This window comes from Papio anubis, chromosome 6 (assembly GCF_008728515.1).
Source record: "Papio anubis isolate 15944 chromosome 6, Panubis1.0, whole genome shotgun sequence".
Taxonomy (NCBI): Eukaryota; Metazoa; Chordata; class Mammalia; order Primates; family Cercopithecidae; genus Papio; species Papio anubis.
Window position 1 is genome coordinate 166,600,071 of NC_044981.1, and position 25,323 is coordinate 166,625,393.

At 43.6% G+C, this 25,323-nt stretch overlaps 1 protein-coding gene across 1 annotated transcript in view; it reads right to left on the bottom strand.

Annotated features, from left to right (window-relative positions):
- FAM120B (family with sequence similarity 120B) overlaps positions 1-25,323 on the bottom strand; it is an 83,300-nt gene that overhangs the window by 37,209 nt on the left and 20,768 nt on the right. The window contains 3 exon segments of the mRNA XM_021938100.2: positions 3,602-3,694; positions 13,808-13,980; positions 20,938-21,039. Coding sequence (XP_021793792.2) covers positions 3,602-3,694; positions 13,808-13,980; positions 20,938-21,039 — 368 coding nt within the window.

Below are 25,323 nucleotides of genomic sequence, written 5' to 3' on the forward strand. Positions count from 1 at the left end.
TCAGTGCGTCCACACGCCACTCTCCCTCATGCCCCTGGCACCTGCCCCTCAGAGCACAGGTCCAGCCAAGTAGACTCAGCTGCCTGCCCCTCCCCACTTGCCATTCCCCTTCCCGGCCATCCCCCGTTCCCCGATGCAATGGAGAGATTCCTACTCTTTCCGAGGAGCCAGCGAGGCTCTGCCAAGGCAATTGGCCAGAACCTAACAGCTTTCACCACCCATGATTCCCAGCTCTCAGCTCCCCACACACCAAGCTCTCGTCTCACAAGGATAACTGTGGAGGTCTCTGCTCCCCTTTCATCTTTCAGGCAGCAGAATCTAACTCCCAAGAACAGCGAGTTAGTGCCACCTCCCACCAGCCGCAGAGTCTGGATGTGCAACATGCCACTAAATGATAGAATGCCACTGAGTCTACACTTTGCTTATTTATCTATTTTTCCATACAAGACTTAGGCTCCAAGCATTCTCCCACTGAGAACAAGAAGCAGCTCACTGCTGTCATAATCGTGAGGAGCTCCTGCTCTGTCCCCTTTGTGTTTCTGGTCAAGGGTCCTTTTACCAACACCTGCTGAGTCTGTTACAGACCACCCCACCCGATGGTGATGGCAGGCGGATAAACACTTGCACCAACTGGCCAGGCTTTGCAATTCTGATAGGCTCAAAAAGGGTGTGTGTTCCTTCCATGATTCCAACAGAGCCCTGCTCCAGGCAGCCTTGCGGGGGGCGGTGTCAGAGGCCCTGTGCTCAAGCCACTCTGCCACTGCCACCACCCAGTTTTGCCAACTCTTTGATTTGAATTCCCTCAGAAGGACATATCCAGTTCATGAACAGAAAACATCTGGACCTTTTTCCTTGGTAATTCTCTCCTCCATGGTTTCATGGTTCAGTATCTGCTATCATCAAAAGCACTGCCTACAACCTCTTTCTTCAGGTGGACATTATTTGAGAATAAGGGCCAAAACCAAAGGGTGAAGTCCAAGACACAACTTTGTTTCAAACAGCCAAGAATGCATGACATAGACCACAGATGTCATCCCTAGTAAGGCAAGAAGGAACCCTGCAGACCAAGCAGCAGATGAACCCAGACTCTTTTCTGCCCACCATCTTGAGAAATTCCCACAGCCAGCATGAATCCTCGTCCTCCAGGTTCAGACATAAACCTCGCATTCGCCTTGGTTTATGACATTCTGGTCTCAGAAAATCCAAGTGGGCTCAAAGTCTGACCAGCTTCACACACACACAAATACGTATTCAATTCCACAAGGGTAAAGTGCCAGGAGGGGGCTGCAGGGGAGAGGAGATGGCCTAGGGCTCAGCCTGACTGGGGGTTTCAGGAGTACGTGCCCAGGCACACCACACCCTCTCCTCCCTCCTTTTCCGCACTCTGCCCCATCCTCTCCTCCCCTCGTTCTGATGTTGTAAACTCCAGAGCCCTAGCTTTGCTTTTCAACCCAGGAGCCAATCCAGCGCATCAGAAAATCATTCCATGGTCATCTACATGCATACGTACGAAAGGGCTTTTAGCTTCACCAGCTGTAGGTCTCACCATTGTAATCTACAAGCTCATAACATTTCCAGGTAACAGAGGTGAGAAATGAAAACGCCACCAGTTATCTGAAGAGGATGATTGTGGGGAGGAAGGACAGGCATGCCAGTATCTGTGTTTCAGCAGCACCAGCCTCAGAAGGGCCCCCGGGCACCCATGTCCCAAATGCCCCCATGAGCTCTTGAGACTAGAATTGTAGGAACCCCAGAGAGGTGCCAGAGGGGGTTCTGCAAAGATGGGGCTTTGTCTGGACACCTGCTTTGTATTGCACAGTCACTTTGCTGAACCAGAGAGACTCTGCCTGTCTCAGCAAATGCTCATGCATACTTTTAAATTGCAGGTATTAATTTAATCAAGTTAATCAATGTTGGCAGGATGCTGGGTACTGGAAAATAAAGAGGAGCAAGAACACTGCCCCTTTTCTCAAAGGGTGTTAGTCTAGGAGAGGAGGGAAACTGAAAACTCTAAGTGGGATACTCTGGCTTCTCGCCCACGAGTCCCTCTCAGAACACACTCCAGACCAACCTGGCCAGGACTCTCTGGGACAGTGACTTGGCATGTGGATTCAGAACAAGACCCACGGTGTGAAAGGCGCTGCTGAACAAAGATAAATGAAAGGGACATCACAGGCTCAAAGGAGGAGAGGTCGGAGAAGGTGGAGGAGACTCAGGGCCCCTGGATATGGAAGTGGGCATTTTTCAGCCTTTGCTTCATTGACTTCATGCAATGGAAGGGGCAGGCATCTCTCTCAGTGACTGAACAAGAGAAAATGCAGCACAAATCACCAGCACGCAGCCACGTCCCAGAGCCTGCCAGAGAAGGGAAACAGAGGGAATAGAAACCTTGCTGTAGGAGAATTTTTTTCCCCCAAATGAGAGACACCTGAGTTTTTCAGCAAGCGACCATAGCCAGTGAAAACAATGAAGTTAGAGAGAGGAGGTAGAGAAGACAGAGAGCTGGAGGGACGGTTCATGCAACAAACTCCCCAGGCAGGTGTGGAGGCGGGGTCCCAGGGTTAAGAGGGCGCTGCAAATCTGTAGGAAATGGTCAAGTTGACTCATTTTAAGTGATCTTCCAAATTGTTCCTGGGATTTTTACAACTTAAATTATTAAAGTTCAAAAGTTTAAAACGCACACGCAGCACATGGAGTTGATGAAGATTTACAGACTATTAAACCCACGAAGTTAAAAGACGGATGCTTTAACTCACATAATAGAGATCCCAGCAAAATACATTTTTTAGTCAGGAGTTCCAGACCAGCCTGGCCAACAGGGTGAAACCCCATCTCTACTAAAAATACAAAAATTAGCTGGGTGTGGTGGCGGGTGCCTGTAATCTCAGCTACTTGGGAGGCTGACGCAGGAGAATTGCTTGAACCCAGGAGGCAGAGGTTGCAGTGAGCCAAGACTGCACCACTGCACTCCAGCCTGGGCAACAGAGCAAGACTCCATCTCAAAAACAACAACCACCACCACAAACCCCAAAAAATCACATTTTAAAAAAAGTATGTTTTGGCTGGGCACAGTAGCTCACAATTTTAATCCCAGCACTGTGGGAGGCTGATGCAGGTGCATCACTGAAGGTCAGGAGTTCTAGACCAGTCTGGCCAACATGGTGAAACCCCGTTTCTACTGAAAATACAAAAACAAAAATTAGCCGGGTGTGGTGGTGCCTGCCTGTAATCCCAGCTACTCAGGAGGCTGGGGTCACATGAGCTGAGTTCACGCCACTGCACTCTAGCCTGGGAGACAGGGGAGACTCCGTCTCGAAAAACCAAACCAAACACTATGTTTAATAAGTGCTTTCTTCAATCATGAGACTATCAAGGCAGTACTGAGCACAAGTTTCACAAAACTGGAATTGAGGCAGCGCCTGTTAGTACCTCATCTGGCTGCTCATCCCAGAGCCCTTAAAGAGACAAACTACTGCATCACGAAAAGATCCTAAAATGCCTTCCTGATCTTTTCCATGAAACTTCAACTATAACAGGGAAGAGAAGGCTGGACTGCACAGCTGTCTTCCGGGCAGTGACAACTAATCGGTCATGTCTGTACCTGTAGATTTACAAGCTGCGAGGTGGATTTTCCTTGGAGGCACAAGGCCTGCGCAATAAACGCATGCAAATCCTCCAGGCAAAGAGTGTCCACCTGAAAAGGACAGAGAAAGGCCAGTGTTAGGCTACAGGAAAAATTAAACATTTCTTACAAATTGATCTCAGTTACTAACTATGAGTGTGTGTATAGGTGCAAACACGCACACACATGCACGTACAGGCACACGCACAGGCACATACATGTGCACACAAGCACACAGAGGTGCACAGGCATGCACACACACACGGGCACGCATGTGCACGCACAGGTGCACAAACAGGCGCATGCGCAGGCACGCACATGGTGCATCAGACCTCAGGCAGCGGACAGTGTGTAGTGGAAAGAGCACAGCCTCTTCACACCATCCTTGGCTCCTGGCTGTGAAGCTCTCTCTATGGTGTCCCCAGTTGTGCCCACAACTCACAGCCCAGCTGGAAGGGGAGCCGGAATTTCTAGTCCGGTTAGACTCTAATGAGGTAGAACTCTCCAGAACATCTGGGAATAATCATGAGGTGCCAACCAAGACCAGGTCTCAGGGCCAGACAGGTGATCATGTTCGGCACAAACTGCACAGAGCAAACAGGGGTTTTCAGGGCGCGAGTACCCACAGCTGGGCTGAGCTGGGGTCATCACACACTTTCAGCAACCCACAGAAAACCTGTGTCCTCGAATCCTAGTTGAGAGTAAATCAGAACCCACAATATGAGACCCTACTAATACTCTGTGGAATCAAAAGACACAACAAAAGTGAGAAGAGGAAAGAGGGACAGAGTAACAAGAGACAGCAAAGGGCAGGCTGAGCATCCCGGGTGTGGAGTAGATGCCGGAGATGAGGAGAGGGCGTGAAGAGCGAGGAAGATCTGAACGGTCCAGGCTCCAACAACAGCAGACAGTGCTTTTGCCACATCCCATCCCCTGCCCCACTCAGCGAGGGGGTCGAGACAGTCCCCTCCCAGCCACCAAGTTCTGCCACCCAGAAAAAGGCAGAACATGCCCGCTGACTGAACGACTCCACACCGTCCTAAGACCACAAGAGCTACTTCTCACAGAAGAGCACCTCCTGTGGCAAGTAAAGGCTTACGGAAAAAGAAACAGGAAAGCCAACAGCAAACCCATCAATAACAACTTCACTGACTCTTCTTGGATATTAAAAACGGCTAACATGCCTATTTGCAATAAGAACGACCCCACCATAAATCAGAAAGACTCCTGTGCTCCCCGGGAGGATGGTGGCATTTGCTTCCCCCGGGGTGGGGGTGCTGACTGCCGCGTGGACCTGCTGATGCTTTTACTCACCGTGTCACTATCCTAGTCCACTTTTATTCCAAGTAGCTCTTACCTTGGAATAAAAGGAATAGAAAATATGTGCATTTCTATGATGTAAACTTACCTTTCCAGAGGATATTCTCAGATTAGTCTTTAATAAAATCATTTGTGGCTGTTGTTAACTGGGAGGTCAGACCAAATGAGAGTACAGCTGACGCCTGACAATACAGGTTTGAATTGTATGGGTTCACTTATATGTGGATTTTTTTCCAACCAAATGCAGATGGAAAAATACAGTGTTCACGGGATGTAAAACCCGAATATAAAGGGCCAACTTTTCAAATATGTGGGCTCCGCAGGCTGACTGCAGGACTTGAGCATGCATGGATTTTGGCATCCTTGGGGGTCTTGGGACCAATCCCCCACATATACCAAGACACAACTGTATTTAGTTTCTCTGTCATTTTCAGGCACTGAACAGTATGCGATTTTATCCCATATTACACATCAAAACATCGAATTTAGGCTTAATATATAAAACTGTAATATTTTTATAAATGTATCTTTTTAGCCTTATTCATTTTGAGTTATTATCCCTGTGAATAATACAGCACCTTCTTCATCTAGTGAATGCCAAATTGATTTGTCAATCTGTTGTTTTCCAGTTTTAGAAAGTTCTGATTTAAACATCTCCTTTAAAGACAAGTTACCAAGTCTGCTCATGCCAACTTGCACTAAAGATTTTATTTAAGAGGTCTTTGTTAGTAGAAAAAAGGTAAAGTGGAAATTTTCCTCCCGATGCTTGTCTTGCTTCAGGTTTATACAAATAGGGATGTGATGTTCCTGTTCTGGGGTCCTGGGCTTTTTCTGCTTGAAGTGAATTTAAAGAACTGACAGCCACCTGCGCAGTAATGAGAAGGCAGAACTGCGCTGCATGGCCACACACAGGATCAGCATTGTCAATACGGAACAGCAGGCAGCATGTCCCTCCTGGAGTGCCCACCATGGCCTCCCCATTGTTGTGTACACACATGGTTATCAACAACAAAACACATGTATTTTTACGGGTGAGAAAAGTCAGCTTACTGGCTACCACCACTTCTCAAGTCCCACTGCGATGCAATGTTAACCACAGACACCTGCAGATTATCAGACAACAGGAATACTAACCAACAGTGCATGCATGTTATATATAGTATCAAAAGAAGTATCTTTTTACTTTTTTTTCCTCCAATGTTTAAGTTTGGGGGTACATGTGCAGGATGTGTAGGCTTGTTACACAGGTAAACATGTGCCATGAGGGGTGGCTGCACAGATCATCTCATCACCTAGGTATTAAGCCCGGCATCCATTAGCGATTCTTCCTGATGCTCTCCTTCCCCCTCCCCCACCCCCCACAGTCCCCAGTGTGTGTCCTTCCCTGCCATGTGACCCTGTGTTCTCATCATTCAGCTCTGCCTTATAAGTGAGAACATGCAGTATTTGGTTTTCTGTTCCCGTGTTCGTTTGCTGAGGATAATGGCCTCCAACTCCATCCATGTCCCTGCAAAGGACATGATCCAGTTCCTTTTTATGGCTGCATAGTATTCCATGATGTATATATACCACATTTTCTTTACTCAGTCTATCACTGATAAGCATTTAGGTTGATTCCATGTCTTTGCTATTGTGAATAGTGCTGCAGTGAACATATGCATGTAGGTATCTTTATAATAGAATGATTTCTATTCCTTTGGGTAGATTCAATGATGGGATTGCTGGGTCAAATAGTATTTCTGCCTCTAGGTCTTTGAGGAATCACCACACTGTCTTTCACAATTGTTGAACTAATTTACACTCCCGCCAACAGTGTAAAAGTGTTCTTGTTTCTCTGCAACCTCGCCAGCATTTGTTTTTGACTTTTTAATAACAGCTATTCTGATTGGCATGACAGTATCTCATTGTGGTTTTGATTTGCATTTCTCTAATGATCAATGATGTTGAACTTTTCTTCATATGTTTGTTGGCTGCATATATATCCCCCCCCCCTTTTTTTTTTTTTTTTGAGATAGAGTCTCGCTCTATTGCCCAGGCTGGAGTGCAGTGTCATGATCTCCACTCACTGCAAGCTCTGCCTCCCAGGTTCCTGCCACTGCTTCTGCCTCAGCCTCCGGAGTAGTTGGGATTACAGGCGCCTGCCACCACGCCCAGCTAATTTTTTTTTTCCTTTTTTTGAGATGGGGTTTCACTGTGTTAGCCAGGATGGTCTCAATCTCCTGACCTCGTGATCTGCCTGCCTCAGCCTCCCAAAGTGCTGGGATTACAGGTGTGAGCCACTGTGCCCAGCCACATGTCCTCTTTTGAGAAGTGTCTGTTCATGTCTTTTGCCTACTTTTTAATGGGACTGTTTGTTTTTTCCTGTAAATTTGTTTAAGTTCCTTGTAGACTGGATATTAGATCTCTGTCAGATGAATAGATAGTAAAAATTTTCTCCTATTCTGTAGGTTGTTTACTCTGATGATAGTTTATTTTGCTGTGCAGAGGCTCTTTAATTAGATCTCATTTGTCAGTTTTTGCTTTTGCTGCATTGCTTTTGGTGTTTTCATCATGAAGTTTTTACCCATGCCTGTGTTCTGAATGGCATTGCCTAGATTTTATTCTAGGGTTTTTATACTTTTGGGTTTACATTTAAGTCTTTAATCCATCTTGAGTTAATTTTTGTAGATAGTGTAATGAAGGGATCCAGTTTCAATTTTCTGTATGTGGCTCAGTCAGTTATCCCAGCACTGTTAATTAAACAGTGAGTCCTTTCCCTATAGATTTTTTTTGTCAAGTTGGTAAAAGATCAGATGGTTGTAGATGTGTCATCTTATTTCTGAGTTCTCTATTCTGTTCCATTGGTCTATGTTTCTGTTCTTGTATGAGTACCATGCTGTTTTGGTTATGGCAGTCTTGTGGTATAGTTTGAAGTCGGGTAGCGTGATGCCTCCAGCTTTGCCCTTTTTGGTTAGGATTGTCTTGGCTATTCAGGCTCTTTTGGGTTCTGTATGCATTTTAAAATAGTTTTTTTCTAATTCTGTGAGGAATGTCAATGGTAGTTTAATGGGAACAGCATTGAATCTATAAATTACTTTGGGTCATATGGCCATTTTCACAATATTGATTCTTCCTATCCATGAGCATGGAATGGTTCTCCATTTGTTTGTGTCCTCTCTGATTTCTTTGAGCAGTAGTTTTTAGTTCTCCTTGAAGAGGTCCTTCACTTCCCTTGTTAGCTGTATTACCAGGTATTTTATTCTTTTTGTAGCAATTGTGAATGGGAGTTTATTTGTGATTCTCTCTCCTGTTGTTGGTGTATAGGAATACTAGCAATTTTATATCCTGAGACTTTGCTGAAGTTGGTTCCCAGGGATAAAGTCAACTACATCATGGTGGATAAGCTTTTTGATCTGCTGCTGGATTTGGTTTGCCAGTATTTTAGTGAGGATTTTTGCATCAATGTTCATCAAGGATATCGGCCTGAAGTTTTCTCTTTTTGTTCTGTCTATCAGGTTTTGGTATCAAGATGACGCTGGCCTCATAGAACAAGTTAGAAAGGTGTCCTTCCTTTTCAATATTTTGGAATAGTTTCAGCAGAAACAGTGCCAGCTCTTCTTTGTACCTCTGGTAGAATTCAGTTGTGAATCCGTCTGGTTCTGGATTTTGTTTGTTTGATCGGTAAACTATTTATTATAGCCTTAATTTCAGAACTCATTATTGGTCTATTCAGGGATTCAATTTCTTCCTGGTTCAGTCCTGGGAAGGTATATGTGTATAAGAATTTATCAATTTCATCTAGATTTTCTAGTTTATGTGCATAGAGGTGCTCATCGTATTCTCTGATGGTTACTTATATTTCTGTGAGGTGAGTGGTGATAACCCGCTTATCATTTCTGATTGTTTTTATTTGATTCTTCTCTCTTCTTTACTAGGGTAGCTAGTGGTCTATTAATTTTTTTCAAAAAAACAGCTCCTGGATTTGATGATTTTTTTTTAAAGGGTTTTTTGTGTCTCTATCTCCTTCAGTTCAGCTCTGATCTTGGTTATTTCTTGTGTTCTGCTAGCTTTGGGGTTTTCTTTTGCTCTTGGTTCTCTAGTTCTTTTACCAGAGATGTCAGGTGGTTAACCTGAGATCTTTCTAGCATTTAGTGCTATAAATTTCCCTCTTAACATTGCTTTAGCTGCATCCCAGAGATTCCGGTACGTTGTCTCTTTGTTCTCATTAATTTCGTTATTTAACCAAGAGTCACTCAGGAGCAGGTTGTTCAATTTCCATGCAGCTGTGTGGTTTTGAGTGAATTTCTTAATCTTCAGATCGAATTTGACTGCTCTGTGGTCTAAGAGACTGTTATGATTTCAACTCTTCTGCATTTGCTGAGAAGTGTTTTACTTCCTATTATGTGATCCATTTTACAGTAAGTGCCGAGCAGCAATGAGAAGAACGTATATTATGCTGAATTTGGGTGGAGAGTTCTGTAGATATCTATCAGGCCCAAGTGATCCAGAGCTGAGTTCAGGTCCCGAATGTCTTCATTAATTTTCTGTCTTGATGATCTGTCTAATATTTGTCAGTGGGGTATTAAAGTCTCCCACTATTATTGTGTGGGAGTCTCTGTGGGTCTCTAAGAACTTGCTTTGTGAATCTGGGTGCTCCTGTACTGGGTGCATATATACATATGATAGTTAGCTCTTCTTGTTAAATTGAAACCTCTAGCATTATGTAATACTCTTGTCTTTTTTTATCTTTGTTGGTTTAAAGTCTGTTTTGTCAGAAACTAGGATTGCAGTCTCTACTTTTTTTCTGTTTTCCATTTGCTTGGTAAATTTTCTTCCAACCCTTTATTTTGAGCCCATGTGTGTCTTTGTACATGAGATGGGTTTCCTGAAGACAGCATATGGATGAGTCTTGGCTTTTTATCCAGCTTGCCATTCTGTGCCTTTTAACTGGGGCATTTAGCCCATTTACGTTTAGGGTTAGTATTGTTATGTGTGAATTTGATCCTGTTATCATGATGCTAGTTGGTTATTTTGCAGACTTGTTTATGTGGTTGCTTCACAGTATCACTGGTCCGCATACTTCAGTGTGTTTTTGTAGTGGCTGGTAATGGTTTTGCCTTTCCATATTTAATGCTTCCTTCAAGAGTTCTTTTTTGAGATCTGAGTCTCACTCTGTCGCCCAGGCTGGGCGCAGTGGCCGGATCTCAGCTCACTGCAAGCTCCGGCCCCGGTTCACGCTTATTCTTTCTGCCTCAGCCTCCCCGAGTAGCTGACTACAGGCGTCCGGGCCATCACCGCTAGTTTTGTATTTTTAGTAGAGACGGGTTTCACCATGTTAATGCAGGATGGTCTCGGGTCTCTGACTGCGGATCCACCCGTCTCGGCCTCCCAAAGTGCTGGGATTACAGGCTTGAGCCACCGCGCCCGGCCAAGAGTTCTTGCAAGGCAAGCCTGTTGGTGACAAATTCCCTAAGCATTTGCTTGTCTGAAAAGGATCTTATTTCTCCTTCACTTATAAAGTTAGTTTGGTTGAATATAAAATTCCGGGTTTGAAATTCTTAATAATGTTGAGTATTGGCCCTCAATCTCTTTTGGCTTGTAGAGTTTCTGCTGAGAGGTCCGCTGTTAGTCAGATGGGTTTCCCTTTGTAGGTGACCTGGCCTTTCTCTCTGGCTGCCCTTAACATTTTTTCTTTCATTTCAACCTGGAGAAACTGATGATTATGTGTCTTGTGGTTGATCTTCTCATACAGTATCTTACTGGGGTTCTTTGTATTTTCTGAATTTTAAAGTTGGCCTATCTCGCTAGGTTGAGGAAGTTCTCCTGAATGATATCCTAACGTATGTTTTCCAACTTGGTTCCATTCTCCCATCTTTTTCAGGTACCCAGTCAGTTGTAAGTTTGGTCTCTTCATAATCTCATATTTTTTAGAGGTTTTGTTTATTCCTTTTCATTCTTTTGTCTCTATTCTTGTCTGCCTATCTTAATTCAGGAAGACAGTCTTCAAGCTCTGAGATTCTTTCCTCCACTTGGTCTATTCTGCTACTGATACTTGTGGCTGCACTGTGAAGTTCTTGTGTTGTGTTTTTCAGCTCCATCAAGTTGGTTATGTTCCTCTCTAAACCGGCTATTATGGCTATCAGCTCCTGTAGTTTTATCACATTTCTTAGCTTCTTTGCATTGGATTACAACATGCTCCTTTAGCTTGGCGAAGTTCATTATTAGCCACCTTCTGAAGCCTACTTCTGTCAATTCAGGCATTTTAGCCTCAGCACAGTTCTGTGTCCTTGCTGGAGAGGTGTTTGCAGTCACGTGGAGGAGAAAAGGCACGTTGGCTTTTTCAGTTTTCAGGATCTTTGCATTGATTCTTTCTCATCTTTATAGGCTTATCTACCTTTGTCTTTGAGGTCTCTAACCCTATCCCTAACCTTTGAATGAGGTTTTTGTGGGGTCTTTTTTGTTGATGTTGTTGTTTTCTGTTTTTCTTTTAACAGGCCATTCTACCGTAGGGCTGTTGCGGTTTGCTGGAGGTCCACTCCAGATGCCAGTTGCCTCATTTCTCCCATACCTGGAGGTATAGCCAGTGAACACTGTGAAACAGCAAAGATGGCAGCCAGCTCCTTCCTCTGGAAGTGCCGTCCTAGCGGTTACTGACCTGTTGCTGGCCCGCACCCACCTGTAGGAGGTGGCTGGAGACCCCTATTGGGAGGACTCACCCAGTCAGAAGAACAGGATCAGGGATCTGGCTGCTTTTTGGTAGAGCTGATGTGCTGCACTAGAGGTGAGGGTCCCTTCCTCATCTGGACTGCCTGTATTCTCCAAAGCTGGCAGGCTGGAGCAGGTGAGTTGACTGAACTGAGGCCTCCCCTCTTCCTGGGAACCTGGACCCATCTAAGGCAGACTCCAATTCACTGCCATTGGCTGGCTAGGATTCCAAGCCAGTGGGTCTTAAATTGTGAGGTGACATGGAAGCAGAGCCTGCAGAATGATGCCGTTCGGCTCCCTGGATTCAGCCCCTTTCCTAGGGATATGTACGGACAGATTTCTTGTCTTGCCAGGGATCCCAGAGCCGGAGTATGTAAAACTCTTGGGTCTCTGTGTATGCCTGAGCGGCTGCTCTGCTGAGACTCCAAACAGCTCTGTGTATTGGACCCTAGGCCCTGGTGGCATGGGCTCATGAAGGGATCTGATACACGGGTTGCAAAGATCCATGGGAGAAGCATGGTTTCCCAGGCAGGGTCGCACAATCATTCATGGCTTCCCCTGGCTGGGGGTGGGGGTTCCTTTGGCTCCATACTGTTCCCAGGTGGGGCCCTGCTCTCCACCCCTGGTTTACTTTGTTCTCTGTGGGTTGTGTTGTTTGCCTAGTCAGTCCCAATGTGAAAATCTGAGCATTTCAGTTGAAAGTGTTGAATTCACTTGCCCGTTTTTGTTCCTCTCTGTGACAGCTATGGACCGTGGCTTTTCTAATCGGCCATCTTGGATTCATCTCCTCTCTTTTTACATTTACATTTTAAATAGTCCTGCCATCCTATATTAATTTATAATCTTCTATGTCTTGAGCAAATAAAGAAGTAATCTGCTCAAAATGATAATGCAAAAACTAAGGTTTACATGGCATGTGCATGTGAAACCAATAATGCAGCAATAAAACCTCTAAGCACTACTCAGCCATATTATGTCTTACAAAATGCAAAATGTAGAGCAAGCTATAGAATGGGCAGAGCCAAGAGGACATTTAGAAAGAAAAAATCAGTCCAAGATTCCCTTGAGACGTAATTCCACAATAAGAGTACATTTCTTAAAGACAATCAATAATTTGTAAAGTAAATTCAGGTTTGAAAAAAGAATTATATAATTTTCTAATCCGGGAACACCGAATGGCTATGCCAATGGAGACCCACCATATAGGGAGGTCAGAGAAGCCGGGACGATGGCTTGAAGGAGTGAAGAAAGCTTATGAGATGTCTCGACAGCCTGAAGAAGTAGATACTTTGTCCACAGTGGGACAAAAATCATCTTAAATCACAGAGCTAGGGAGGGAGGTGGGGGGGAGCGATGCAGAGAAAGAGGGGCTGGGAGATGGGAGCGTTCTCAGCCTTTCTCTTACTAAAGGTGTCCAAGCAATATTGTGCATGTAGAAAACTATTAAAAAGGTGAATCTTTTAACTGACCTTTATGATTTTCACATATAAACTAGGTATAAAGCTAATGCAAAAGAAACAGTCCACCTTGTTGAGTGAGCCTAAAACGAAGGTTCTAGCACTACAATGCCTAGCGCAGCTGGATGGGAGGACATAAATGATGAAGGTCATGACACCACCAGCTGATATCGTCCCAACAGCCCTAGGAAGCAGCTACTATGATTATGTCCTTTTCAGATTAGAAAATGAAGGCACATAATCAGTAAACATTTGCTGGATGATGGAATGAAACTGACAGAGGAAAAAGCTGAAGTAATCTGCCCAGAGGCAAAGAGCTACGAGAAGCTAGGTCTCTAGCTGGTCCCTTCTCACCTTTACACTAAAACCCAGAAACAAGAACCACCACCCAAACAATGCCACGAGGACAGAGGAGGTACACTATGGTCCACAAAGTTGGAGAAAGTTTAGTCAAGGCCAAAGCAGCTTCCATCACCTGCAAGATTTCCTAAGTCTCTAATACAATCTCTAAGTCTCCATTGTATTAGTGACAAGAGTTTCTCGTACGTATTTTGCCATACAATCTTCTTTTTAGTTTTAGAGCACCTCAGAGGACTAATAATGTTCCATGGAACAGACACTGGAAAAAGACGATCCGGGACACCACCCATGGCGATATTCCACACACTCCCCATCATAAAGTAAGCGCAGGCTACAGCGACTAGAACGGGCAGCTGGACATTACCTGCACAAAGAGGTAGATCAAGAGGCAGCACAAAGCTTGAAACGGGCTTTCAACAGCCTGCAGTTCTTCTCTTGAGGAGGAAAGGTTGAAACAGGCGAGGAGTGTGTCCAAGCGCCGAACCTGCATTTCTGGCTCTTGATTCAGCCATAATATTTTCAAACTAGGCGTTCCCCCTAGTTAGGAAAAAAAGTCCATTAACTATTGTTCTTTGCAGCACAGAGTTATAATATGCTCCTTGTAGAAATACAGTGAAAGGAAACAAATCTCGTCCCTTCCTGATGTAAAACGAACTAGGAAGTAAACATGATCAGATTCCTGTTTTTTTAAACGCCCAAACCTAAAGGACTGGCATACGTACGTTTCAACGAAAACATTCCTTCTTTTTTTAATCACTAAATTGTGAGGGATACTGCACTTCCAACCGTTAAGAATGCTTTCAGAGCATCTTTCAAATGCACTGTCTCAAGGATACAACAAGGCACGGCCGCCCTGCAGTATCACAGCTCTGATGGGGCACTTGGATGAAACGCCATCCATCTACCCCTTTAGTTTGCTCTCTTACTCTCCTAAATTAATGGTTTTCAATCCTTCATGTGGAAAAGAATCAACTGTAGAGATTATTTTAAAAAATGCATTTTCCTGGGATCTATATGCAGAAACTCTGATTTGATTTGACAGGTATGGGTGCCTGGAAGTCTGCATTTTCACAACCCAGAAGACTTGCAAGCAATCTGTGAACCCCAGGCTTTGGAAAGCACTTTCCTAAAACTATTAAACAAACAGAAATTCCTAAAATGTAATTTTTAGTGTTTCACTTCTATATTTTATATATACGTTTAAATTATTAAAATCAAAAGAAAAAAGCCCTTACTCATTTACTTAAGCCATGACAAATGATGACGACTTACGCAGAGTTGCAGATGCAGGTGCAGCTCTGCTTCCACACTGACAAACAGAAAGGTGCCGTTCATAAGGTCAGACTTGTTCATCTGTGACTGGCGAGATGGCCTCCCTTGCTATCCACAGCTGTGATTTTCTGTGAGGGCCACTTGACAATAAAATATATGCCAAAAGCTCAACGCTGGCTGGGATCTAAATGTCCCTTTTGTTTACTAAGGAAACAGAACCTACTAACCAAATGGCTTCAGAGTCAAATGACCTAAAAAAGGAAATTCTTCTCTTTCTTTTCTTACGTTTCCCACGATGGCAGTGATTACCCTCAGGGGTATATTTCCCGCCATCAGAAGTGAAACAACTCAACAAAACTCACTTGAATTCCAAAATGGCTGAAGTATTCCCTCCACCTGATAAGCTTTTTTTCTCTAAAGAGAAAGAAAACACTAAAGATAATTAGCCAACACAAAACAACCCTATGGCAGTAGTACTTGAGAGATGAGTCCGAGACAATCACAAGTGTCAGTAATTGCTTCTTAGAAACATACTTTCAGGAGAATAATCAACTCAGGCAACGTGTGCAGCCTCGGGACTGTGGAATACAGTGCAGCAATTCCTCAAGAGTCTAGACACAGAAATACCATTTGACCCAGCAATCCCATTACTAGGTATATACCCAAAGGTATAAATCTTTCTACCATAAAGACACATGCACATATATGTTTACTGCGGCACTATTCACAATAACAAAGACTTGGAACCAAAACAAATGCCCATCAATGATAGACTGGATAAACAAAATGTGGCACATATACACCACAGAATACTATGCAGCCATAAAAAAGAATGAGTTCATGTCCTTTGCAGGGACATGGATGAAGCTGGAAACCCTAATTCTCAGCTAACTCACACAAGAACAGAAAACCAAACACCGCATGTTCTCACTCGTAAGTGGAAGTTGAACAATGAGAGCACATGGACACAGGGAGGGGAATAACACACACCGGGTCCTGTTGGGGGGTCGGGGGCAAGGGGAGGGAGAGCATTAGGACAAATACCTAATGCATATGGGGCTTAAAACCTAGATGATGGGCTGATAGTTGCAGCAAGCCACTATGGCACATGTATACCTCTGTAACAATCCTACAAGTTCTGCACATGTATCCCAGAACTCAAATTTTAAAAAAAAACAAAAATACTCAAAAAACCCTGACTACGCATATGCAAAGTGAATCTTTAGATGAGCAACTTCCAAAGCCTATTTATAATAAGCAAAAAAATTCATTCATATATAAACAGAATACATTTACATCCCAATCCATCAAACTCTATACTTACACGGATAAGTATTCTAATTTCACGCTTGCAAAAATGACATCATTACACCAATCCCATCTGATGCATTCAACAGTGAAAGTGGCTATAAAAAGTAGTAAATGCAAAATTTAACCCTTGTGACTCTAATGTGAATTTGTTAACACATTTGACAAAGCTTCACACTATTTTTTACAAGTTGGTGAAAAACCACTTTTGAGATTTTAACCGATTTATGTTGATCTGCGATGGTCGGGGTGGTTTCAGACACTGGCAGCCACATAAGCAGAGCCCCCACCAAGGCCAGGCACAGGTACACCCACACACCAGCTTCCTTAAGTGCATGTGCACACACACACACACACACACCCCAGCTTTCTTAAGTGCATGTGCGCGCACATACACACACCCCAGCTTCCTTAAGTGCATGTGCACACACACACACCCCCCAGCTTCCTTTTACCACTCACAGAAGCCTCCAAGACTTGTTGAGACTTTCTTGACTGACCTGTATGCAACAAGGGTCAGACGAAAACCTTCAACAATGTATGTAAGAGGAGGTGAACAAGAAAGCCACTGCAACTGTTTGATAGCAAATGACAGACTGAATCAAATACGTGGTCTTTTTTTCATGAAATGCATGACTTACCCTCATTTCATTTTGTAAAATAGTCTTCTAAGATATTCTGCAATTCTGGTAAATCAAATGTGTATAACCAAGAAATACTAAGCTTTCTGATTGTTGAACACCACTTTAAAAAGGTCCTTCAAGATAGACAAATTACCAATTAGATGTGTGCATTAGTTTTCCTAGGTTTCTAAAATAAGGATATGCTTAAAGTAACTTAAACAATGACACTTACAAGAGAAAAAAAGCTACCAGCACTTTGAAAATGAAGAATTGACAAATCTACAATTCTGGAGACTGAAAAGGCAATTTCAAATGCTTGCCTTTGGTATGGGCCAAGACTCCCACCCAAAGAATGGAGAATGTCAGGAAAGTGAGTAAGAGGAGTGAGAGCAGTGTGCTGGGAAAGGGTAGACACACATGCACAGATCAAGGACCTTCACGAGCTGGGTTTGGGAAATGGAAGCTAAACTGCGTTATCAGAAACATCATCTTCCATGATATATTGTAAAGGAAATGAAATGTAGTATCCTGTAGACATGCTCCCACACGCACACATGGAAAGGAAGTGTAGTATATACGTCCTGTAGACATGCTCCCACACGCACACATATAAAGGAAGTGTAGTATATATATGTCCTGTAGACATGCTCCCACACACATACATATAAAGATGGGGCTCATACGCTGGGCAGTGGCTCACACCTGTAACCCCAACATTTTGGGAGGCAGAAGCGGATGGATCACTTGAGGCCAGGAATTTGACACCAGCCTGGCCAACAAAGCAAAACCCAGTTTCTACTAAAAATACAAAAATTAGGGTGTGGTGGCATGTGCCTGTAGTCCCAGCTACTCAGGACGCAGAGGCTGCAGTGAGCTGAGATTGTGCCACTGCACTCCAGTCTGGGCAACAGAGCGAGACTCTGTTTCAAAAAAAAAAAAAAAAAAAAAAAAAAAAAAAAATGGTGAGGCCCACAGAAATACACACATGTATATAAGCTCCCCGAATAAAACAAACCAGTGTCTTGGTCCATCTGAGATGCTACGGCAAAACACCATAAATGAGGTAGCTTATAACAGTAGAAAATTTCTGGAGGCTGGAAGTCCAAGATCAAGGTGCCAGCATGGTTAATTTCTGGTGAGGCCCTGCTTCCTGGTTCACAGACAGCACACGGCACCTTCACACCAAACAAGGGGCCTCTTTTATAAGGGCAGGAATCGCATCTAATCACCTCTTTCCCTCCCAAAGGCCCACCTCCAAATACCATCACATTAGTGATTAAGTTTTCAACACAGGAATTTGGCAGGGGGCGGGGGGGCGGTTACAAACATTCAAACCATAGCACCCAGGAATGAGATTTCTTTTTCTGCTCCCTGGCTGGTTAATTTTGATTATTTCCCCTTCCTAATTTTTCACTAATTTTTATCGTTTTTTCCTGCACTTCCACTTTGTTGAAAAATACTTGTGATTTCCTTTTATTTCTACAATTCAGGAAAGCAAACATTAAATCACACGTGCTGTCAGAGGAAAAAGCCTTTAAAAAAGAAAAAGAACATGGGCCACTATATTGAAAAACTCACTGAAAATGTAGCACTCATGAGATTACCCTAATTAAAACTGTCTTAGAAGAACAACGAAAATCAGGTATGGGTGTCATTCGGGAAAAACCGGCTCTAATGGTGCGACAAGAACCTTTTGCAGGTTTTCCTGACAGGTGGAAGGGGAGGGCCCATCGGCAGGATCTCACTTTTTTTTTTGAGACGGAGTCTTGCTGTTGTCGCCTGGGCCGGAGTGCAATGGCGTGACCTCAGCTCACTGCAACCTCCGCCTCCAGGGTTCCAGCAATTCTCCTACCTCAGCCTCCTGAGTAGTTGAGATTACAGGCGCCTGCCACCACACCCGGCTAATTTTTGTATTTTTAGTAGAGACGGGGTTTCACCATATTGGCCAGGCTGGTCTCAAACTCCTGACCTCAGGTGACCCACCTGCCATGGCCTCCCAAAGGGCTGGGATTACAGGCGTGACCCCCACCCCGCCCGGCTGATCTCACTGTTTTTAATCGTATGCTGTATTCTGTGAATATACTTGTGACAGGAAATTGGATGCTCTGGTTTCCATTTTCGTTTAAAATCATTTGGCAATATTCCTCATAGATACTGAAAAGCATTTTAAATTTAAAATATTCTCTTTTTAATTATCGCTAATGCAAGTGTAAATAAAGAGTCATCCATTGAAATAACCTGGAATAAAAATTCAGTAACAGCTGTGGAAGCCAGTGTGTCTGAGACGTGGCCCTCCGTGTAAAAGTTCAAATCCTATGTCCACAGTAACAGCTGTGGAAATGAGTGTGTCTGAGACGTGGCCCTCCGTGTAAAAGTTCAAATCCAATTTCTAGAGTAACAGCTGTGAAAAAGAGTGTGTTTGAAACGTGGCCCTCCGTGTAAAAGTTCAAATCTTATGTCCACAGTAACAGCTGTGGAAATGAGTGTGTCTGAGACGTGGCCCTCCGTGTAAAAGTTCAAATCCTATGTCCACAGTAACAGCTGTGGAAATGAGTGTGTCTGAGACGTGGCCCTCCGTGTAAAAGTTCAAATCCTATGTCCACAGTAACAGCTGTGGAAATGAGTGTGTCTGAGACGTGGCCCTGTGTGTAAAAGTTCAAATCCAATTTCTAGAGTAACAGCTGTGAAAAAGAGTGTGTTTGAAACGTGGCCCTCCATGTAAAAGTTCAAATCTTATGTCTAGAGTAACAGCTGTGGAAATGAGTGTGTCTGAGACGTGGCCCTCCGTATGAAAATTCAAATCCAATTTCTAGAGCAACAGCTGTGGAAATGAGTGTGTCTGAGATGTGGCCCTCCGTGTAAAAGTTCAAATCCAATTTCTAGAGTAATAGCTGTGGAAAAGAGTGTGTTTGAGACGTGGCCCTTCGTGTAGGGCACAGGCTTCTGGAGTTCCTTCCAGAAGAGAACCCAACGTGTGGTCCACGGTGCTACACACACGCTTTCCCACTCCTGGAGTGCAACAGAGGATGTTTTCACAAGCTCTGAAGTAGTCTCTCTAATATACAATTTCTGGAATTTATTAAAACATTACATAGAGTGGCCTTTAAAATTAACTCTTGACACAAGGACGAATCGTCAAATGTTCTCTTTAATTCAAACAATGAAGAGAGATGTAATAGTCATTTTCCATATTATATTTGGAAAGATACTATAAGATGAAAATTACATATATAATAAAACATTTTTGGAAAATTATTTTGGCTATCCTTTAAAAAATGCTGCTTAACGTAAAAACAAATGTCAATGCATTTTAATTACGTTTCTGTGATAAGTACTTTTAAGGTTTTAGTCTAAAATTGATTGATTAACAGAATAAGGAACACTCCCTACAACAGCTTTTCTCAACTTCTCTCTCAATACAATTCCATTTATTTAAAAACCATTTATAGTGCTCAGATCCATACTTGGTAAATTACAGGTTCATGTGATGGAGAATAATAGCAACACCAGAGAATTCAATGTATATGAAAATGGAATAGCAAAACTGTAGGAAAATATTTGTTCCGTGAAACAATGATGTGAGCCACTAAAAATAAACTCTGAAGCTTAGCCTCCTCTTCCTTAACTGTTTGTATGTAGAACCCTACCCCGACACTTGTACATTCCTGACCTGTTTCAGATACTACAAACTCACAGAAAGAAAGGCTGTTCTTTGGATATACTTCAGCTAATCTGTAGGTGAACTTTGTTTTTCCTTACCTCTCATTAAGTTTTAAGATACTACTCATGAAAATATAACCTTTTTTCCAGTTAAAATAACCCTCCTTTATCTTCTCTTTCTGGTTCCAGAACTCATCAAAATATACTTTCAGTGGTGGGGAAAAGATAAGATTGTTGATTCCAGCAGAATATCAAGAATCTATCCTGCTAAACTCCATGGACGTCTACCAAGCAATAACTAGATGTCAGGCACTGGGGCTGTGGCAGCAACATGCCCTGACCACGGCCATCCTTCTGTCTCTTTTCTCTCCCCACTGCTGTGGACCTGGACCAGGGTGGTGGAGAAAGAGGCAGAGCACCGCCGCAGATGGTCCAGGGTAAACCTGCCACAGCATCTTCCTTCATTTTAGGGCTTTATTAGATGAATACATTAATCATGAGCCAAGAGTTTAAATAAAAACTAGTATTTGTGCAGTTCTGGTAAAAGATGCTTTCCATAACTGATCCATTCTTAGACTTTTATCATAGAATGGAAAGATCTGTGGTTCATTTAAAGAAAGGCTGTCTGTACCTGGAACAGTCATCTGCAGTGGCCTGACGAGGTCCGGGTGCCTCAGTGGGTTCCCAGGATATACAAACCACTCCTTGACAGCCGGGCAGGTGCTGGCAACATCTGAAGAAAAAGAGTTGGGTCAGTAGATGTGTAAGAGCACGCGTCGCCAAGCTCACAGTGTCACAGACCCAGCTCTGCCCAGGTGGCCAATTCAAAGTCCATAAATAGGTGAGCTCTCAAATCCAAGGTGACTAAGTAACCTTAGTTATCCAACAATTAATTTCTTATCCTCCAATCTGAAGGTAATCTGTTCATTCCATCAAGAACCATACTCTGTGGAACCGACAAAATCCTCAAGATAATCTGGGTAAGTAAACAATAATATGGGAGAGAGAGTTTACCATGTTAATGACTCCTACGATGTCCTTCCTCCCTACCCCCCTCACACTGTTCCAGAAAACACTTAAAGAAAACTACTGGAATTTGACAGTCAACACGGATACAGTTCTTTAAAGCAAGACCAGGTAAAGAAGACAGTGGGTGTAGCTGAGGAACTCTAAAGGGAGGAGGTCAGCAGAGAGCAGGTGCTTACAGGGGAAGGGAAGAAGAGGTGGTGTCCCCAGATGCCAGACATTCCAGCACAAATGTGATCATCAGTCAGACAGCTGGTCAAGTTGGGCAGAGGGCTTCGATGTGGGGCAGAGAGAGGCGGTGGGCTGGATCCAGGGCTGGGGGAAGCAGGCCTTGATGAAGAGAAGAAGAGGGGGCACTTTTCTATAAAAGAGCTGAGAAATGAAGTGGAGAGATGTTCCCTTAAAGTAGAAGAAAAAGACAAAAACAGGAATCAAAGATGAAGAAAGAGAGTATCAATCCAGGGAGCCCCACCTGCATTTCACAGCAGTTCTAGGAGAGAACTGAGACAACAGAGATTTGCTAAACACAGGATAAAGAGAACATCTCAAAACCTTCTAAGAAAAAAAGAGTCAGCAAAAAAGGAACATGAATCACTCCAGCACTGGACTTTGCACTCGGCATTATCAGCACCTGTGATGCCACAGGACCATGGCGGTGGCTGTGATGAAGGAGAGTTGCTGAGCAGGGGACCGTGGCGGTGGCTGTGATGGAGCCACTGAGCAGGGGACCGTGGCGATGGCTGTGATGGAGAGTTACTGAGCAGGGGACCGTGGTGTTGGGCGCTTGCGAATGGGCAGAGCCACCAACCTGCCTTCCTGCCGTCAACACCAGAACTGAAGAAAGGGTTCTAGTGACTGCATTCATGTGATGGACGATGGGTGGGGCCAGATTGTTATCCCAGGCAGAAGGGAAACAACCCTCTATCACGCCAATTTTCTGCCCACAGGCACTGTCCAGATTGTATCCTAGTGAGGGAGGTAGTCCTCACATGAGGACACAGAGACTGGAGATCAAGACTGCTGAGGCCACGATCTGCAGGACAGAGCACCAGAGAGCAGGGCAGCGTGCAGACCCAAGTGCTCTTTAGCCTCCGGCTGAAGAGAGAGCTGTCAGGTTTAGGGTAAGACTCAGAGAAGCCAGGCAAGGTCCTGGGGCTGACCAACCAATGGAGCTTGCACGGGGCTTGAAGACAGCGGAGTGTCCACCACCAGCAAACATGAAGAGGCCTCGTCCTACACCTCGGGCACTCTGGTGACAGCCCGGGAGGCCCTGTCTTAGGAGTAGGCCTGTGCTAGCGGTAAAGTGAAAGCCACAACGGACACAGCCTAATAAAGTTTAAAGGTAAGTCTCGGAAGGAGCAGGCAGAGCAACTGCCTGACAGAACAAAACTCAACACTCTTCTTAGTATCCAAAATGTTCTAGCATCCAATCAAAAAACGCTAGACGTGAAAGTAAGCAAAACTATGTGGACCCTGTGGGAGGAAGTCAATAAATGGCCCAGAGGAAGAGGCAAGAGACTGAGAAAGACAAAATCTTATTTTAAAAATGCTCATCTCTTCCAAATTTGATAGGAAATATCAACCCATAGATTTAGGAAGCTCAAGAATCCCATGAAGGGAGCAGAGTGAACCTTACTTAAAATCCAGCAAACAGGAGAGGAATTGTAAAGACAGCCAGAGGAAAAAAAGCCATGATACACATGGGGAACAATGATAAAGATGAGCCTTGTTGTCTCATAAGAAAGTACACAAGCCAGGAGAAAATATAGAACTACCTAAAATTCTATATGCAGCAAAACTGTACCCCCCCAAACAAAGATGAAATACAGCCCCGCAGGGCATAACAATAATCCGGTTAGTGACGGACTGTATACACATTCCTGGTGACGCCTTGATGATCTTGACCCCGTGGAGTCCTAGACTAAATTTGTGTGCTTGTGTCTGAGTTTTTAACAAAGAAGTTTAAAAAAATTAAAAATTTCTAAAGTATGAATTCAGGAGGTAGAGTTAAAAAATTTTCCAATAGAAAAAGGCTTATACAATGACGTAAAGAATTTTTTGTCCAGTTGTATAATGTATTTGTATTTTAAGTTAGGTGTTAATTACAAAAGAGTCAAAAAGTTAAATAAATTTAAGTTTATAAAGTAAAAAAGTTAGAGTAAGGTTAATTTATTGTTGAGGAAAGAAGTATTTTTTATGAATGTATGATAGCCCTAAGTGTGCAGTATGTATAAAGCCTACAGCAGTGTACGGTTGTGTCCTGGCTTCCCATTCACTCTCCACTCACTCACTGGAGTCACTGGAGCAGCCGCGTGTGCAGTGTGTATAAAGCCTACAGCAGTGTACGATCATGTCCTGGCCTTCCCATTCACTCTCCATTCGCTCACCCAGCGGACTCATCAGAGCAGCCCCTGTGTGCAGTGTGTATAAAGCCTACAGCAGTGTACGATCATGTCCTCGCTTCCCATTCACTCCCCACTCGCTCACCAGCCTCACCAAAGCAGCCTGCGTGTGCAGTGTGTATAAAGCCTACAGCCGTATATGGTCATGTCCTGGCTTCCCATTCACTCCCCACTCACTCATGGACTCACGAGAGCAGCCTGTGTGTGCAGTGTGTATAAAGCCTATAATTTAAAGTGGGTATTGGCAAACTACCAGCTAATGGGTCAAATCTGCCTGCTTTTATACAGTCTGAAAACTAATAATGTTTTTCATATTTTTTTAATGGTTGGAAAAAAATGTTTTTAAGAATATTTTGTGACTCCTGAGAATTATACTCTCTAAAATTCAAGTTTTGGCCTGGAGCAGTAACTTGCATCTGTAATCCCAACACTTTGGGATGTTGAGGTGGGAGGAGCGCTTGAGGTCAGGAGTTTGAGACCAGCCTAGGTAACACAGCGAGATCCTATCTCTTCAAAAAAAAATTTTTTTTAATTAGCTGGGTGTGGTGGCGCATGACTGTCATCTCAGTTACTCAAGAGGCTGAGGCAAGAGGACCCCTTCAGCCTTGGAGCTGAAGGCTGAAGTGAACTGTGATGGTGCCACTGCACTCCAGCCTGGGCAACAGAGTGAGACGCTGTCTCTAAAAAATAAATCAATCAATAAAATAAAATTCAAGTTCTGTCACATGGGAACATTGAATAAAGGCTTCCTGGCACACAGCCACACTCATTCCTGCACATGTTGTCTCTGGTTGTTCTTGCACTACAATAGCAGGATTGGGTAGTTGTGACAGGGACTGTGGAGGGAACCCTCAAAACCTACAATATTTATTATTATCTGACCCTTCACAGAAAAAGTGTGCCAACCCCAATTTAAAAAGTGTTAAAATCATGTATTATAGGGTTTAAAACATACGCATAATCTCCAAACGTTACATATTGGTTACATACTGTATGCTGCTATTTATGTAACATTCTCAAATGAACAAGAACATAAAGATGAAAAACAGACTAACAGTTGCCAGAGGACAGGAATGGGGGGAAGAAAGATTGCCAGGACATAGGGGCACATGGAGGGAGTGCTAACAAACCAGTTCCGTATCTTGGCTGTGGTGGTGGTTGCAGGATCTTTGCACGGACCTACACACCCACACACATAACTGCATGCATGTAAAAAACGGCACAAGTGAATAAGGTCTGCAGTTTGGTTAGCACTGTACCTGATGTTAAATTTCTGGCTTTGATATTACACCACAGTTATAGAAGATGTCATCTTTGGAGGAATCTGAGTGAAGGGTACATGGGAATCTATGTACTATTCTTGCAACTTCCTGTGAATCTGTAATTATTTCAAATTTAAAATATATATATGTATAAGACATAAAACAACAATAGCAAAAATGTTGGGGAAAATGAAAATACACAGTTATAAGGTTTTTATATTGCAAGTAACATGGTATATTATTCGATAGTAAACGGTGATGTTAAAGATATTAAAAGTAATTGCAAAACCTGCAATTACTTTTGTACCAATCTAACAGACCCCCAGA